Source organism: Aspergillus campestris, assembly GCF_002847485.1.
Source record: "Aspergillus campestris IBT 28561 chromosome Unknown P168scaffold_1, whole genome shotgun sequence".
NCBI lineage: Eukaryota > Fungi > Ascomycota > Eurotiomycetes > Eurotiales > Aspergillaceae > Aspergillus > Aspergillus campestris.
Genome location: NW_020194336.1, coordinates 1805831 through 1823553, shown reverse-complemented (window position 1 = coordinate 1823553; position 17723 = coordinate 1805831). Strand labels below are relative to the sequence as shown.

The 17723-nt window shown below is 53.5% G+C and overlaps 5 protein-coding genes across 5 annotated transcripts; 2 read left to right on the top strand and 3 right to left on the bottom strand.

Annotated features, from left to right (window-relative positions):
- Positions 1 to 332: 332 nt before the first annotated feature.
- On the bottom strand, positions 333 to 2078 carry P168DRAFT_229478 (sigma-70 region 2 family protein; the record flags this gene model as incomplete). Its single annotated transcript, XM_024833187.1, has 1 exon — positions 333 to 2078. The coding sequence occupies one exon, from the start codon at positions 2076 to 2078 to the stop codon at positions 333 to 335; it is 1746 nt and encodes a 581-aa protein (XP_024696920.1).
- A 685-nt stretch (positions 2079 to 2763) lies between these two features.
- Positions 2764 to 3593, bottom strand: P168DRAFT_13990 (uncharacterized protein). Its single transcript, XM_024832749.1, has one exon. The coding sequence runs from the start codon at positions 3315 to 3317 to the stop codon at positions 2859 to 2861; it is 459 nt and encodes a 152-aa protein (XP_024696919.1). The 5' UTR covers positions 3318 to 3593; the 3' UTR covers positions 2764 to 2858.
- Positions 3594 to 5376: 1783 nt separating this feature from the next.
- P168DRAFT_262658 (putative PHD transcription factor) lies at positions 5377 to 8396 on the top strand (the record flags this gene model as incomplete). The annotated part of the gene is made up of 2 exons (XM_024834758.1): positions 5377 to 6952; positions 7011 to 8396. The coding sequence occupies 2 exons, from the start codon at positions 5377 to 5379 to the stop codon at positions 8051 to 8053; spliced, it is 2619 nt and encodes an 872-aa protein (XP_024696918.1). The 3' UTR covers positions 8054 to 8396.
- A 351-nt stretch (positions 8397 to 8747) lies between these two features.
- On the bottom strand, positions 8748 to 10461 carry P168DRAFT_229837 (peroxidase family protein; the record flags this gene model as incomplete). The annotated part of the gene is made up of 7 exons (XM_024833203.1): positions 8748 to 9078; positions 9152 to 9326; positions 9397 to 9717; positions 9797 to 9946; positions 10018 to 10048; positions 10107 to 10219; positions 10269 to 10461. The coding sequence occupies 7 exons, from the start codon at positions 10459 to 10461 to the stop codon at positions 8748 to 8750; spliced, it is 1314 nt and encodes a 437-aa protein (XP_024696917.1).
- Positions 10462 to 12237: 1776 nt separating this feature from the next.
- Positions 12238 to 17238, top strand: P168DRAFT_294406 (FAD/NAD(P)-binding domain-containing protein; the record flags this gene model as incomplete). The annotated part of the gene is made up of 10 exons (XM_024837953.1): positions 12238 to 12330; positions 12381 to 12516; positions 12568 to 12752; positions 12803 to 12839; positions 12896 to 12963; positions 13017 to 13399; positions 13461 to 13528; positions 13583 to 13782; positions 15264 to 15628; positions 15696 to 17238. 10 exons carry the CDS (start codon positions 12238 to 12240, stop codon positions 17236 to 17238), a joined length of 3078 nt encoding a protein of 1025 aa, XP_024696916.1.
- Between the last annotated feature and the right edge of the window lie 485 nt (positions 17239 to 17723).

Genomic DNA, 17723 nt, shown 5'->3' with positions numbered 1-17723 from the left:
TTGAATAATGCACGCCGAGGCTGACAGTGGGACTACCTGGACAGAGTAGACTGTCTGCTGTATGGGTGATGCAACTACGATTGAATGATGCATATGCAGTGTGTCAAGAAGTTGTCGGGTTTGTTTGAAGATTATTGCCGGTTTGGTTGATTCTTGCTTCTGTTCTTCTTCTTCTTCTTCTTCCTCTGTTATTTTACTTGATTTTCTCTCTTTTTCTTTTCCTTCTTTTCTACTTAGTCACGCGGTGTCTAGAATATGACGTCATTGGGTGGGGACAGAAAGACAAGAGGGGAATAAATAAAGAAGGGATATAGAAATTAGATATACAAAAGTCACCCCCTCAAAGCAGGCATCACATAGCTAGTAAGCGGTGCACTCAGCACTTCATGTCGCAGCGCTTCTGCCCACATCTCGACCGAAACCATCCCAGCGGGCGAATGGAGGGCCAAGCACGAGAGGAGAAAATCCTGCACGTGCATCCACATGCCCAGACTCAATCGCTTGGCAACCTTGAGCATCCGTCCCGCGAACCATGGCCGCCCAAAGGACACGGGGCCGGTTTCATCCGTGACACTCCCCATCCGATCATTGTACTCGAGCATCGTCAGGAGAAGGGTCTCCGCGGAGCCACCCACGTTGGCGTCCTGCGCCATCACCGCCTGCTGCACGGTCCGCAGAAAGCCCTCGCTCTGTTGCGCTGAACAGCGGTAATCCCAGAGTGCGGCGCTGACCAGCATGAGGTTCACGAGTCGGGCGATGAATTGCCTTCCGCCCTCCGGGGTCGGGGTGCGCATGTTAGCCGGTGCCGTCAAAGCCCGATAGACCGGCGATGTGGGCTGAAACGCTGTGTGACGCACGGGCATGGAAGTCGGATCGCAGCTGCGGTGGTACATGGAGAGTTCCTCGCACCGTTTCAGGAAGTCAATAAACTCCTCGCATTGTTGCCGGATTTCATCCAGCGGGGAAAGCGTTGAGGCAGACGGCGCCACACCGGGGGAGGTCCCCCAAGATGCTGCGGCCGAATTGGGTCGGAGTACTGGCTGGCTGGCTGCTGGGCGAGGCTCGAAGGAAAAGCTGGGGCCGTTGGTATCGTAACCCGGTAGGATGTAGTCCTGCCAGTTGATCAAAATCCCCAACCGGGTGTTGTGAAAGGCCGCTGGCCCTCCTCGCGCGCGGATCATCTCCCGCGCTGTCCGCATGTGCATCCAGCTGATTTCTTTCCTCCCTGGCCGGGGGTCTGAATCCTCAAGTCCGGCCGCACTCAATGACGAGACAATCGCGCCATCGGAGATATCACCGGGGATATCTTCTAGGCGTTCTTGATCCGTGAACGATGCCTGGTGCTGATGCGCCAGCGAACTTCCATCATCACTCCGACCTCCAGTCCATGTATTGGCCGCGTGAACGGCGCCACCGTCCCGGAACGAGGCATTCCCCGTCGTGGCTTCGGGTGCAAAGTCTGAAGTACACCAGTTGTTGGCATTGGCGGATGGGAGGTGGCTTCCATAGGGATGGGAAGTCATTTCGTTGGTAAAGGAATCCAAAAGCTCCGTGACTGGTGATAGCGGCGTTTGACTACCGAACCCCAAGCCACTAGCTTGGTCCCAGAGTGCATAGGCATCCGGAAATGAGGGCGTCAACGAAACGTGTGGAGGCAAGGGGCTTTCTGCACCAGGTATGAAACCCGGCTCAGTATACGTCGTGGACGAACTAGCCAGGAAAGGGTCTGGGGAAAGGTTGGCCGTAGTTTGTCGAGTCGAAGACGGTCCAGACTCTTCTCGTGACTGAACGTTGTCGTACCCTTTCTTCCCAATCGCGCGTACATCTCTTCCGGACTCTTCGGTCCTTTTTGATCGCCGACGTGGACGGTGTTGTGATATAGAACTCTCGTTGACGGGTTTCTCGGGATTGCTGTCGGTATCCTGACGCTTTTGACGCATATACTCCTGCATCACATGGCGCTTGACTTGAGTCAGGTTACTCCGACTGTTGTTGGACGTATCGATGAATTGCCATCGCGTCGGTGGCGAATTCGCCCGAGAGTCATCCCGATCCCAGGTTGCGTACTGGTCTGGCATATTTGAATCGCTGTCGCGGTTTTCTTCGAATATAAATAAGATCGTCAAGTATTATAGCCTCTTCTCTAGTCAAAATACCGGAGAGACATGCAAAGTTATATCCCTTCCAGCCAGTTGCGGATGGCCTGGGCAGATTAGAGCACTCTTCCCCCTGAGGTACTGTGGCAGCAAGAAACAATGCCGATTCTGAGGTTTCAGACCAGACTATTGACTGCCGGTCAGGACTCTGGCTTTTGGACTGACAAACACGGGCCTCTTATGCTAAACATGTAGACAAATGTCAAGGACGGATGGTGCGACTAGATCTGAACAGGGTCAAGCCGGTGATGGTGAAGCCAGGCTTTGATGGGACTGGAGGATCTTTCAAAAGACGAGTTCGTCAGAGAGGGCCATACTGCGCTGCTAAATAAGCACACCAAGTTCATATTGCTCGAATGTTGCGATCCATGCTGCGGATCATACATCAAGCGGGGCGTTCTTCTCCTCCCCGACGCCGAATACTCGAAAAGAGACTTTTGCAAAAGAAATGACGCGTTCAGATGGGATCTGCAGTTTGCAAGCCTCCATCTTTGCAGAGGTGAATGGCAGTGATCCGGACAGTCCACTCATATTGCACCACGCGATGATTAGACATGGGGTAATGGGCAGTGAAGTGGGCAAAATTCATGGCTCAATCTACGAGTCAACCTTGCCCCTCTCGACAGTGGCTCATTGTCGAGCACTAGTCATGATTATGAGTGATCCAGGGTTCAGGGGCTTGCAAATGTGATGAAGATGTTGTCAGTTCCCGAGGAACCGAAAGATCGCTTGGTCCTTCTTCACGCCGACATGGCTAATAGTGTTCGGTATGCACTGTTCGGAGCCTGATACTAGCTTTAGTCCAATTAGCTGCGCCTGCAAGGCTGCATCTTGGTTTCGGGTATATAGTACCCGGAAGAGCATAGAAAAGGCCCTAGAAGGATTCACGAACCCTGTAAACTGTCCAATTAGCAAGGCACACAACAATGACAAACTTCGGTCTCCCGGGTGGAATCCACCATCCATGCTCCTCGATTGATAGGATTTCTTGGCACTGCATGTTGTACCGACTGTCAGCCTTTTGTCGTTTCCCTTATTCTTACTTCTTCTTTTCTTTTCTTCTTTCCCCATCCTACCACTTTCCCTTTGTGGAAGGCCCCCCCAAGTCTTCGGGGCTATGGCAGTCCCACGAGGATTGTTCGATGTCAGCATCCTTTTCATTCACCAAGTCAAGTCTCCGATGGAGCTTCCCACGACCTTGGCGTCGATCAACAACTGGAATAGCACTTCCAATGATACGGTTCGCTACTTTGTGCCCCCAAAATAATGACGTCGGAACTAGAGCGGCCATCACCGTTCCAGCCAAATCGATGATCTGTAGGATCTAGATGGACGGATTAGCTGTTGGGATCAGCGACGAATGTGCCTTGTTGATAGAATCTAGCAGCTTAGCTTACGAAACAACGGGAATCAGGAACATCAAGATCAAGGCAATAGTCGGTGTTTTGGAGACAGGGGCTGTGGAAGCTCTGGTAGAGTTGTTGGTCTGGATGGACTCTCATGCCACTAGCCGTCTATAGTACAGCGCCAGGCACATATTGCTGCCTCAGGTATACTTGTTCAGATTGTTGTGTATATCTGCAGATTGGAAACAGCCGTGAGACAACCCGCCCACGACAATGGCAGTGCAGTACTGCGTGTCCACTCTTACAGTCGATCATGACAATAAACCGTACGTACTATATTGCCATGTAGTATCATTTGATTGGTATTATGTTCACTGCACTGCCACCCCCTACTACTCTAAACAGCAATTGGTATGAGACTTTAGGGAGTATACATTTAAGTGTGCTCCTACGACACCGTCGCTTATCCATGGTAGAATTTTGCACAACACCCTCGTTAGACCCCTGTTTACCTTGGGCCATTTCTCACCGTGAGAGCTTGGGCCCATCTAAATCCTGGAGCCCGGGAGGGACAATATCATCGCCATCCATCAGGAAGGCCCCATACAGTAGGGTGGAGGCTGAGCAGATTGTGGAAGAACCAGTATTCCTGACTCTGATTCAACCCTCCTACACAGTGGACAACTGGCACTTGGTGGGCCCATGATGCCTATGGTTCACGAGGATTTTTTATCACCAAACCACAGCCACCACCATGAAGACGTGTCAAAGCATAGGAGACTGCTTGTATGTGTCTTGATGTCCCGATTGGCCAGATAATTGTCTCCATCATGATAAATGCGAATCCGTAGCGTTCAATTGGATTGGGTTTCGCAATGTTGGTGCGGTTCACAGTAGGGGGCGGTGTTTCCTTCGAGGATGCCGGAAAATTCGACGAATATCAGCACAGTACTTCTTCCTCCCTGTGAAAATACTGTCGCTACCGTACTTGCATCAGCGGAACATGCGGATAAAACCAGGAGGGTCTGAGGTGGATAGCTAAGGTTAGTAGTGATCAGGAGATACTTGGAACATGAATTATTGCGCTATAAATTCATCATCATATTAAGCGACACCATATATTGCGCGAAAAACATCCATGTAAGATCAGCATTGTAGGTCAGATAGTGTTGACTGATGTCGATGGTGTCGATGGTGTCGATGATGTCGATGGTGTCGATGAAGCAAGGAGCCTGACAATGATTGATCGAAGGCGGAGATGGAACCTCACCGCCTTCGCAAAGAACGGGCAGAACGGGCAAATCAATCCTTTCTTTTGAACTCCGCGTCGCCGACCGGAAGACGAGCCAGCCTGTCCCCCACGCGTGCCTTGTTGTGTTGCCGGACCCTGTCGTCTTCTTCAGTGGTGTGTCGCCTTGAAAATCCTTGTATTTTGATTGCTGTTGCGTCTCTCCTCATCGCTATACCGGTTCGTGCTCGCCGGGCAGACTTTGAGATTCCGATCATCTTGCATCGACCTCCGAAGAATTTCCTCCTGCGCCGATCCTTGTATAATCAGAGCAGGGGATCGCGAACCGTGCTTTGACCTACGCCCATCAGATTTCTGGTTTCCAGCGTGAAATTGCCGGCCCTTTACACCTGGCCCCTAGAATAACGTTGGAATCGGTGGTGGCCGCTCCCAGGATGCCTCCGGGGGTTGGGATAAGACCAGAATTCACCACCTAGACTGATCAAGCGCCGACCTCGTCCATCCTTACGGGGTCAAATCTCTGATCACTACAGAATCCTCACTGGATTTGACATAATACAGCGCTGCGTCTTCTCGCCTAGACCGCTGGGGTCTCGTCCCCTCGAGAAGCAGCACTAGGGTTGCGATGGCCGGCGATACGGACGCGCCTGCGAATGGCACCACGGCGAACGGTCCTAAACACGATCGCAAAACCACCATAAACCCTTACGAGACAGATCCTGAAATCATTCCCAAGGATGATCCCTTCCTGGCTCGAAGCGCACTATATGGTCGGTACATGGCACGTGACAGTGATTTCCGCCCCCGCCATGATCGCTGGCACGAGGCCGATTCCGAAGCCAATTCGTACTGGCAGGAGGTTGTGAAAACATCATGTACGCCGGAGAATTCGTTGAACATACCGGGGGAACGGGAAGCTTTTGCTGCGGGCAGCATTGTCATCCGAGTCGACAGCGAGGTGGTCACCGATGAAGCTGCAACAATGTTTTCATGTGCCAATGCGAATGAGCTGAGTGCTGCGAGAAAGGCAGAAGACGTTCTTCGGGATATGGACGTCACTGTGCCAGTCGTATACTACTGTGGGACTGTCGACGGGAAGAATGTTACGGTGGAGTCACGGCTTCCGGGCGTTTCTCTGGACGTGGCTTGGGGATACTTGACAGTTGACCAGGTCGACATGCTCAAAGATCAGTGTCGTCGAGTGTTGGAGCGTCTAGGAGGCGTCGAAACGGCGCCGGAGCCTTCCTACGTTTGCCGCGGACTCAACTCACATATCCCACCAGGGATCTCGGCTTCCGAGAAAGATATACTGTTTAAGGAACCCCAGGAAGATGAGAGTCTATGTTTTGTGCACAATTGTATGGCTCGGTCAAATATCATTGTCAACGACGATCGCATTGTGGGACTGCTTGACTGGCGGAATAGTGGATTCTTTGGCCTGCAAAGAGCGAGTAAGGTACATCGACAATTCAGGGGTGAACATGAGGACGGCGATTCTACATGGGCCGATATTTACGAGGGTGTGTCTTGTTCTAGAGGGGGGGATGAGGCTACAGGAGATCGGTCTGTAACCGCGGCCAGAGTGAAGTCGGAACCTTCTCAGATGAATTTGGACAAGGTTCCCTTGGACGAGAACGACGAAGTGAAAAACGAATTGCCTCAGTTGGACGGATCGGACCTGCCCGAGGAACACCCTACCTCAAAAAAGATCGCGGGTCTCAGGCAAGGGTCAGCCTCCAGGGCGTCGTCCTCCGATCGATCATCCCCACCGGTGTCTGTAAAGCCCGGCTCGTCCGTTCGGAAGTCGACCACTGGAGCTACCAAGAAAGGCACGGGAAGGAAATCTACCGGCAAGAAACGCAAGCTCGACGCAGACGAAGAGAGTGTCGATTCTCGCCGATCCAACACGCCATCATCTACCCGGACGAGCAAAGCTCCGGCATCAAAAAAGCCCGGCCCTGCGTCTCTCGCCAGCTCTCCAGCCCCCGAGCCGCCGAAGAAGAAAGGGAGGCGGAAAAGCACGAAGAAATCCGTCGAAGACGACGAGGACTCAGATGAAGATGGCGGGGTATTCTGCATCTGTCGCAAACCTGATAACCATACGTGGATGATCGGTTGCGACGGAGGCTGCGAGGATTGGTTCCATGGGAGGTGTGTGAACATTGACCCACGAGACGCCGAGTTGATCGACAAGTACATCTGTAAGTGACCGACATACCACCTCCTTTATCCTGATTCATATCAGCTAATATATTTTAGGCCCGAACTGCCATGAAAATGGCAAAGGCCGCACTGCATGGAAGCCGATGTGCCGGCTGACAGAATGTCGCAAGCCCGCTCGCTACCTCGAAAAACACCGCAGTAAATATTGCTCTGATGAGCACGGGCGAGAATTCATGCGACAGAAGGCCGCGTATCTCAACCTGGACTTTGACACAGGATTCCAACGGCGAATTCCCACAGCAGTCAACGGATCTGCCACTCCAAATGGAGTAGCTACAAACGGTCGCCCCAGCGGCGAAGCCGACGACCTAGGCAGCCGCGGTGGCGTCCTCACAGCAGCCGATCTCAAAGCCGTCGCCACAGGAGTATCCTCCGTCCGGGAGTTCCGCAAGCTCGGCGCACGGATCGTGTCCCCTCCTCCAGACGAGGTGGAGGAAGACGCAGAGACGGGGACGAAGACGAAGCGCGAGAAAAAACTGGGTCTGGACGCGGACGTCGACGGGCTCAGTTACTCGCCGGACGAGGCATCGAAGCTCGACGAACTGCGCCAGAAGCGCGCCGACCTGCTCCACCGTCAGCAGATGCTGGAAACGCGCAACACGTTCCTGGGGCTCGTCCGCCAGCGTTCGAAGAGCGTGCTCGAGCGTCTGAAGCAGTCTGATCCCAAGGGCGGCTGGAAGGACATCTGCGGGTTCGACTCGCGGCTTGCCTGGTCGGACGAGGAGTTCGACGAGTGGCGCCTGTCCGAGCTGGGGTTCAAGGCCCTCGTTGATGGCACCCCCGAGGCACTGGCCTCCAGTTACCCGGATGAGGCGGCCGACCAGGACGGCGACGTCCACATGAACGGGACGAAACCCGACGACAACGATCTCTCCAGCGCGACCCGCGGCGTCTGCACTAAGAAGCGCTGCGAGCGACACAAGCAGTGGGTCAAAGTCCACCAGCAGGAACTCCTCTTCGAGGAAGAAACGCTCAGTCAGGACCTGGCCAAGTGCGAGAAGGAGGCGCAGAATGTCGTCGAGCGCGCGGTCCTGCGTATGTGGGCCGAGAAAGACAACGCCCAGGTTGGAGGGCAATGATCTCACTCTGCATTATACCATCGTCACCCCTACCAATTTCTTCTTCGCCTTGCTCATCACTCTTGGGAGCATCACTTTATGTCTTACAAACGCTGGAAACAACAAAAGTACTGAACGTGCTCAATATCATTGATACCCTTTTGCGGGATAAAGGTGGGATATTTGAAATGGAGTTTTCTTACGAATCTCTTGGGCAGCGAGAGTCGCTACATATCAGAAGCATTGATTGGCGTTAGTTTATTCTGTTTTTCTCTTTATTTACTTATCTTTCCTTCGTCAAGGTCAGGGAAACTAAAAGCCCGGTGATGAGTTGGCTGTATGGATATTTGGTGGATAGATAGACTTGATATGTACTTGTAGTAGTAATGTGACCTGAATTCCTACTTGGTTCTTTTCAGTAGCATATATACATATTGGAACTCCTAGTTGCTGAAGAGGTGTAAGAAGACCAATGCTTGTTTCTGTGATTTCCCTGGACACTGGTCCAAGGAACAATCACCGAAACCTGCTTTTATTAATAAATACATTCCTTGAATGGTAGAGAATAATAACTTGCAACCAGCTGCTACCGAAATCTCCCGTGGAAGAGATAATAACAACCTCATCAAGCGAGTTCCTCAACTAAACAGCACAAAGAGCCACACCACTCATTCCTCCTTCCCCTTATTATACTATGGTGATAATAATAATTAATTTACAGAGAGGTTTTACTCTTCATGGCTCCCGGGAAGTCATTCTGGATGGCATCCCAGAACGGCCGGCCGCCCACCTGCAGGTCCTTGAACGCGGGGCAGGTGAGGTCCAAGAGCGGCACGCTCAATTTCTCGGTAACCCATTCCAGCGGCTCGGCCAGTGTCTTGTAGATGCCGGAGAGCGCATTGGGACTGGCGAACTTGAGGACCTGGGCTACGAAGCACAGCAGGTTGTTGTCCTCGAGGAGGTTGGTGAGGTTGAAGATGCCGCCTGTGAGGTCGGACGTGTCGACGCCGGTGAAGCTGTCGACTTCGCCCGTGTTGCCGCCGATGCTGGTTGATTCGATTAGTTATTTGGACTCGAGGGTGGGTGGCACACGAGATGGGAAGAAAGAGGGAGGCTCACCTTGCCAGCTCCGGGTGCTTGATCAGCCAGTCGACGAGAATGAGGTTCAGCTCGACCAGGCCGAAATCCACGGGCGTCTTGTACCAGTTCTCGGGGATGCGCTCCCATCCCTCACGGTACTCGAGGTTGTCTTCCTCGCCGTAGATGGCGTAGAAGCTGCGGACGTGCTCCTTGGCTGTGATGCGGTCAGCTTGGCTATACTCTAATCGTCTTGTTATTGACTGATCAGGTTATAGGTAACGTACTCAAAACACCCTCCGGTTCCTCCTTCGAATGGTTCCGGAAGAGTCGACCGGGGAAGATGTATCCAGCGTTGCGCGCGATCAGGCCGGTCACCGGGCCGTAGTAGAAGTTGGGGTTCGTCATCTTGGTTTCCTCGAAGCGGTTGGCCGCGCGATCCGACATCAGGTCCATCGAGAAGGTACCGTCCGTGGACATGTTGTACCAGGACATGAACTTGTCCATGTTAAGGGTCCAGCTGTTGCCCGTCACGTAGAGATCGTCGCGGGTGTTGGAGGAGTCGGATTCGATGAAGTTGTGAGAGCCGATCAGACCTCGGGGTTCGCCTGGGATTGTCAGTACTGTTTATAAACCGAATTGGGCGATCGGTTTCGGAGAACCGAAACGAGGGTGAGTAGGTCATACCCAAAAGTCCTCCCAGATTGCCGAGCAGGTTGTTCACGCCGGTGTCGTTACCACCGATGGAGAAGCTGGGGTCCAGAGACAGCGGGTTTCCGGTCCAGACGGTACCCATGATCGCCAGAATTGTCACCAAGTCGACTCCCATACCGAAGACTGCAATGCGGGATTAGTCTATACACTCCCTCACCGCGTTGACTGGCGGGCTGACTGGCGGGCTGACTGACCTTTGTTCGCGGCAATAATGACTTCGCCAAACTGGTCATTGTCAGCGATGCTCCCCTCCTGCAACAACTCCCAACCCAGGGGAATTTACCGACACCACCCCGCTGCGGGGGATGTAGCCATGGTTGGCCAGGGCATTGAGACCGGGGCAAGGGCCGCGCTGGTCGCCTTTCTGCGGAGGGTGGAATTCATGTTCGCCGGTGACTGGTTTCTCTGTCAGTAGCTGTTCATCCCTCTCCAGAGAACGACGTACTATCAACAGGGTGTTTCATAAGACTGAAGAGAAAGCGCTTGTCATGCGCAGGAGCAGCATCCTCCTCCTGGGCCTCCGCATACGGGCAACGCTTGTGCAGACCGGCGTGGCCATTATGGAGGTTCGCAAACCCGGCCACCACAGTACTCAAAGAGAGCAAGACCGCAAGCGGCTGCTGTCCAAAAAGATGCATAATGAAAGACAGGCCAGTAAACACAATGACTCAAACGAATGAACAAACAGAGAAATGGATTAACGAGCGACAAGTGAGCAGCAAACAACAGCGAATAAGGAGTGTGGTGTTTCTACGAGAATGACCATCCGAGAAATCCCCAGCAATCCCCCAGCCCATGACCAAAACAGAAAGCCGTGCGAACATCATCGCCTAATTCGATGGGCCCCTAATTCGATGGGCCCCTATCTCGACCTCATCTTGACTCGGTCCTCGGGCGGACCACTCGAAGCTGAGTCATTATGCTTCAGTGGGACGCGACACGAGCCCCCGAAAAGCTTCCAGCGAGGTGGACCAGGGACTATCAGGGGAGACAACAAACCCCGGTATTACAATCGTGCACTGATAAAGCTGTGAAATTACGTCCCACTACAGCCTCATACTATGGAGACAGGACTCTCTTACCCGATACAGGTTACCGACAAGCCCCTTGTGGTGGTGACCGACCCCGTATGGGTGGAGTGGAAGGTTTCGTGCCTGACGATGTCGAAGGTTGTGGCGTTTCAACCCCTATTTTACTATCTTGATGATGATTTTTCTAACGGGAATGATGAATTTAGTGGTAACTCTAAGGATATTTTCCATAAGAATGATCATTATTATCATTAACATGTGCTGGTGGTGTCGTGTGCCCCCAAGAATGGTGGCTACTTACCAAACACGAACATTGGTTCATTGGATGCACAACCCACATTAGTGCAGAGCAGGGAGCTGGCGCAGATCCCACCTGATTCAGGCAGTAGATGGGATGGCTCTCCTAGGCCCAGATTCCGACTCATTTTAAACCGTGCTTTCTCTGAAAATCGTCTGCAAAGATCACAAATCATGTTCACCGAGGCAATCCTCTTGACGGCATAGGGTTCCGGGCTGAGGAGTCAGAATAAGCCCTATTAGACTCCAATAGCAGGTGGATGAAGGAGCTATTCGCTGAGTGTTTATTGCCTTCAGGATGCTGGGAACACGGAGCAGCATCTTGGCATTGCTTAGACCGACCCACCCGGTAAGGTTCATGCTAAGGAATTTCGGGCAATTGACAGTGGCGGCCCTGACGGGATAACAGCCGTCCCTCTCCCCGCGGTGGGCCTCTTGAACTCCTGAATTGCCGATCCAGCGGCTCAGCGGCGTTTTTTTAGGATTAGGGCTTGCTTGGCAGACATGGACCCTATTCCCCGGCCCCTGCTTCGGGAAAGACAAGACGACGGAAAAACAAGAAAGAGAAAGCCCAAGTAAATCACCGGGGATATCGACTAATGCTGTATCCTGCAGATCGCAATGACATGCCGCCTTTCCAGTTCGTTCGAGATAGTCATTGAACTCCCGACGGGTTCATCTTTTCCCCCTGTCGGTTACATGCATGCTGGTGACGGCTTCTTCGGGTATAGTATGCCCCTTGATGGGAGGACAGACGGATTGACTAGTAGCTGAACGTGGCGAAAAAGTGAATAAAAATCACAGTAAAAAGGGAAAAAAAAATAAAAAATAAAAAAAGAAATCACCGTCATGAAGGTGGAACATGAAATTGCATCGATGTTCAACGACTAGTGAGTCCAGTCTATCGAGATTGGTCCGCGAATCCTCGCGGCCAGTTGCCGGAGACGAACAGGTCCGTCACTGCAGTCCTTTTTGCACTTGCAGGTGGTTGATCTTCCAGCCCAGCACATCTTTCATTATCCATCTCTCTCCCGATCTCACCGTCTATCATCTCACTTCCCCGGATGATAGCTTGCGGAGGTCAAGATGCGTCTATTTCGAGTGCTGGGCGTCGCCCTATTGGCGACCGCGGTGACGGCGAGTATGAAAGAATTGGAGGCGATGATGCCCAAGTGCGCGGTATGCATATCTGGATCGACTTTTGATGTACCCCTCACTGACTGTCGCAGCTCCAATGTATGGCGGAGACTCTGCCTGAGTCCGGTTGCGCCCTTACCGATCAAACCTGCCAGTGTACCAATGAGAAGTACACCGAGGCGTTGGAGAAATGTGTGGTCGTCAGCTGCAGTATTCGCGAGGGTCTCAGTAGGTAGTGGGATCGAAGTGTGGTTGGATTAGAGGGCTAACCTGGTGCAGCGACGAAAAATGTTACCTCGCAGGCGTGCGGGGCGCCTATCCGCGATCGAACGAAGGCTGTGTCGATACCTGGGATTGTCGGGATGATACTGGCGATTATTGCCTACGTTCTTCGAATAATTGCGAGACTTCGGTGCTGTGGAGGGGTATTTGGGTGGGATGATATAACCATGTCCATTACCATGGTATGCTTGTCCTGGGTTGAGCTGTATGGTCTCTGGCTAAGAAGATACAGGTCTTCGTCATTCCACTATCAGCGCTCTCTGTCGTGTGTATGTTGCCTTCGATCTGATCTACCCATTGAGAGACTGGACTGACCCCCGCACAGTGGCAGATCTCGGCTTGGGCAGGGACATGTGGACTATTCCGCTTGAAAATATCACCAAAATTCTATATGTGAGTTGGCACAGCTTATCCGAGAGATACAGCTGTAGAACTGACAATGCTAGGTTTACTTCTGGGATGAACTGCTCTACCTCAGCGTTATCCCCCTGACCAAAATCTCCATCTGCTGCTTCTACCTGCGCATCTTCCCCGAACGCCGGTTCCGCACACTCACCTACGTCGTTATCGGTCTCAATGTCGCCTACTGGATCACATTCGTCCTGATTTCCGTCTTCCAGTGTGAACCCCTTCCGGGCGCGTGGCACCACTGGGATGGAGAGAAGAATTACCACTGCAACAACATCAACGCGCAGGGCTGGTCGGCGGCCCTGATCAACATGGCGTTGGATATCTTTGTGATGGTGCTGCCGTTGAGACAGCTTTATGGTCTCAACCTGTCCTGGAGGAAGAAGGCCTACGTCATGTGCATGTTCAGTCTGGGCATTTTGTAACGCTCCCTCTCTCCCGGCCTGCTGCCTTCGGCTTTTCGCTGATACTGACCTCTATAGCGTTACCCTCGTCACGATTCTGCGTCTGGAGTCCCTCATCCACTTTGCGACCACCGAGAACCTGACCTGTAAGTGACTCCGCAATACACCTCACCTCCACTCCATTTTCTAATCTTATTCAGGGGACTACGTCAAAATCGGATACTGGAGCACCATCGAATGCCACGTCGGTATCATCTGCGCCTGCCTCCCGGCTATTCGATCCCTCCTGCGGCGCATGGCTCCCCGCGCCTTTGGCGACACGGAGCGCGGCAAGACTTACGGCACATACGGCTCGAATTCACAGGCCCACAACACAGGTGGCTTTGGGGTCACCACCCAGGTGCGGACCCTCAACAAAGACCACGACTTTGTGCCCCTCGACGACCTGGAGACGTCGAGTCGGGCGAGTCTGAACCGGCAGGCACCGTGGAGCGGGCCCGTCCATTAGGGGTCTGCGAGGCGGGTCGACGGAGTCCATTCCGTACCGTTCTTTATTTTATTTCATTTTTTTATTTCAACTCTATTTTCCCCCATTTTTTCTTGTCTATTTATTATTCACTACTTTATTACTTATATTCTGTTGGTGGGGGGGCATGGGTTTCGGCACGGCTTATCATGGACATAAAAATTTACAGTTAATATCTATTTCTCCTGTTGGATAGGATAGGGTTCGCCAGCCCAATGGTAAGAACCGTTCACGATCAGGGGTCTGACGACAAGGGTCGACTCAAGCGACAGGAGAACAACGACACTAGTCGATCTCAGCTTCATCCGGGCGGGGAGAACATGCTCTTGCTTTTTTTCGTTTCCTTTTTTCCGCGCACAGCATTTTACTAAAATGATTTTAGAAAGACTAAAATCCCTGACCCGCCACACCCAGCGGCACAGGGCTTATCATTACTCGGAGTCGATCAGAGTGGAGTTGACCCACCCTTATTTTACCCTAGCGTGAGGGGATATCCGTCGTACTTTTTTATAGCCTGATTGATATGCGCCTCGTGTCGAGGACCTAGGGGATTTAGTAGGCATCAATACGGTAGGGACCGACACGAATGAACGGGGGTCGACTTCCTGGCAATTCTCCACGGAGATTAGCTGCTGACTCGGGGGTTGGTAATACCTCTGATTACAACGATCTGGCTGTACCTGTATTGGGAAATCGACGAGCACCGCGTGGTCATTGGCCCACTCATGCCTATCGAGGATTGGAAGTCCTAGAGAATCGGATTCTAGATGCCTCTAGTTGCCGGTCCATTCCTCCTGCGCCGTAGATGTCTCTCCACACCGGACTATTCCTGGCGCGCCAGAGGGAACCACCCTCTGCCCTAATGGTCCGGAAGAGAGTATTGGGAGCCGTGTCTTGGTGACCCCCGTGTGTGGTGGCTGGCTAGGGAACGACAGACTTCGTTCCGCGCGTGTCGATCGCCGTTAAGCGGTCCCTGCCCTGGATGGCCTAAATTAAAGGGTATAGGGAGGTTTAGGAGGCCCTGGACGGTGTTTTTCTCTTATGTCAGAGCTGGCTTTATAATGCGCCGGGAGCCAAAGAGATCCACGCCCTCGTCTCATCCGTTCGTTACTGTCTCTCTTTAAGTTGCTGTTTGTGTTTGTGTTTGTGTTTGTTGTTTGCTCTTTCTTTCGCTTTGCTGTAGCCATGCGTGTCTCCGGAGCGCTGGGACTGTGGTCCACTTTGTCTGTGCTGTCTGGTGTGCTTGCCTCGTAGGTGCAGATTGAACCCCCAGTTGCGCGGGAACAAAAAGCCGCTGATACAGACGCGATAGGCACGACTACCATGTTCACGATGCTCATCGCCGTTCGACCGAGACCACCGACTACGACTACGTAGTCGTGGGATCCGGCCCTGGTGGCGGTCCTCTCGCAGCCAGACTGGCCATCGCGGGCTTCAAGGTCCTGGTGCTCGACGCCGGTGATGACCAGGGCAACGCCACGGTGCAGCAGGTCCCTGCCCTCCAGCTGCAGTCCACCGAGTACGAGCCCATGCGCTGGGACTACTTTGTCAACCACTACTCGGACCTCGACCGGCAGAAAGAGGACAGCAAGATGACCTACCGCACCTCGTCGGGCGACTTCCATGTCGGTTCCAACCCTCCGGCGGACGCGGAGCCCCTGGGCATTCTGTATCCGCGTGCGGGAACGCTGGGTGGATGCGCGAGTCACAATGCTATGGTGTAAGTCAGGCTTTCACTGGGGGCATTGTCTGTTCTCTGAGACATATATACTCACGAATATGTATAGTACCATCTACCCCTTCGAGAGAGACTGGGAGCAGCTGGCCGCTCTGACCGGCAACGACTCCTGGTCCGCAGAGAACATGCGCAACTACTTCAAGCGTCTCGAGCGCAACCGCTACATGCCCAGTTCCCTCATGGGCCACGGATTCGACGGCTGGCTGACCACGAGTCTGACCAACCTGCAGCTGGTCATCGAAGACGCGAAGATTCTCTCCCTTATCTTGGCCGGTGCCACCGCAGCCGGCAAGACCATCCTGGGCAAGGCCATCACCACCGTCGCCGGTCTGGCCGGCGTGCTGCTGCGTGATCTCAACAACCCCTTCCCCACCCGGGACTTCGAGACCGGCCCCTACCAGGTGCCTCTCGCCGTCGACGTGCCCGAGTACAAGCGGACGGGCCCGCGCGATTTCCTCATGGACACGGCCAACGCCCGCAACGACGACGGCTCCCGCAAATACCACCTTGACTTCCAGCTCACCACGCTCGTCACCAAGGTGCGCTTCGACCACTCGGGCCCCACGCCCCGCGCCGTCGGCGTCGACTACCTCAGCGGCCAGAGCCTCTACCGCGCCGACCCGCGCGCGACCAAGGAATCCCGCGGCAAGCCCGGCCACGTCACCGCCAAGCGCGAGGTCATCATCTCCGCAGGCTCCTTCAACACCCCCCAGCTGCTCAAGCTCAGCGGCATCGGCCCCAAGGACGAGCTCTCGCGCTTCGGCATCGACACTGTCGTTGACCTCCCCGGCGTCGGCAAGAACCTCCAAGACCGCTACGAGACCGGCACGATCGGCAAGGCGCCCTCGGACTTCTTCCTCACCTCCAAGTGCACCTTCGGGTACACCCTGCCGGACCCCTGTCTGGACCAGTACGAGAACAACCCGCTCAACAAGGGCACCTACACCACCAACGGGATCGCCATCGCCATCATCCGCAAGTCCTCCGTCGCCGCCGAGGACGAGGAGCCCGACCTACTCGTCTCCGGCGCGCCCACCAACTTCCCAGGCTACTACCCGAACTACGCGAAGGAGGGCCTCTCCGACGCACAGCACTGGACGTGGATCACGCTGAAGGCGCGCAGCCGCAACAACGCCGGCACCGTCGAGCTGCGGTCGACCGACCCGCGCGACACCCCGCTCATCAACTTCCACTCGTTCGACACGGGCGTCACCGAGAACGGCGCCGACGAGAAGGACCTGCAGGCCGTGTACGAGGCCATGGAGTTCTCCCGCACCATCTTCGACGACCTCATCCCGCTCGACGGCGGCTTCGAGGAGGTCTGGCCCGGCCCGAACGTCACCACTGAGAAGGACCTCAAGGACTTCATCAAGCGCGACGCTTGGGGCCACCACGCTTGCTGCACCGCCGCCATCGGCGACGACGAGGACCCCAATGCTGTGCTGGACGGGGATTTCCGTGTGCGCGGCGTTGACGGTCTGCGTGTTGTCGATGCGTCTGCTTTCCCCAAGATTCCGGGCTGGTATATCGCTTTGCCGATCTATATGATCAGCGAGAAGGCCGCGGAGGTGATTATCGCGGATGCTAAATAATTTTTGTCCTCTCTGTCTGACTATCTATCTTTCTTTCTTGTTCTTACTTCTATTATAACATATTATTCTTGCCGTTGGCGGTGGTATATACAGTCACCGGTGATTAATCTACCAGGCACCGTCATGTCATTATGATAATCCAGGTGATAATAATTAAATTTTTTTTGAAGAAGAAGAAGAATACATGTATTTGAAGACTTAATGATCATGAATCATGGTGCAAATTGGGATCTACTAAGTATGCATGTTCCTATCCGTACGTACCTGCTTTTCTACAATATCGTTGGTTCCCTGATCCCCCCGGTTTAGTGAGGGCACTCAGGGGCTTGCTCGGTGAAGTATGTCCCAATATCACATGCGATGCTAGGTAGTCAGGATGAGGTAGTCAATTCTACTGGTTGATCCCAATTCATGGTGGTGAAATAGAGGATACTTCCGAATATGGCATCAGTTGTACTGAGATTACCCGATCATTTAGGATAAAT

Excerpts from the sequence above, each read along its gene's own strand:
- P168DRAFT_13990 (XM_024832749.1), bottom strand. The coding sequence starts at position 3,317 with ATGAAAAGGATGCTGACATCGAACAATCCTCGTGGGACTGCCATAGCC.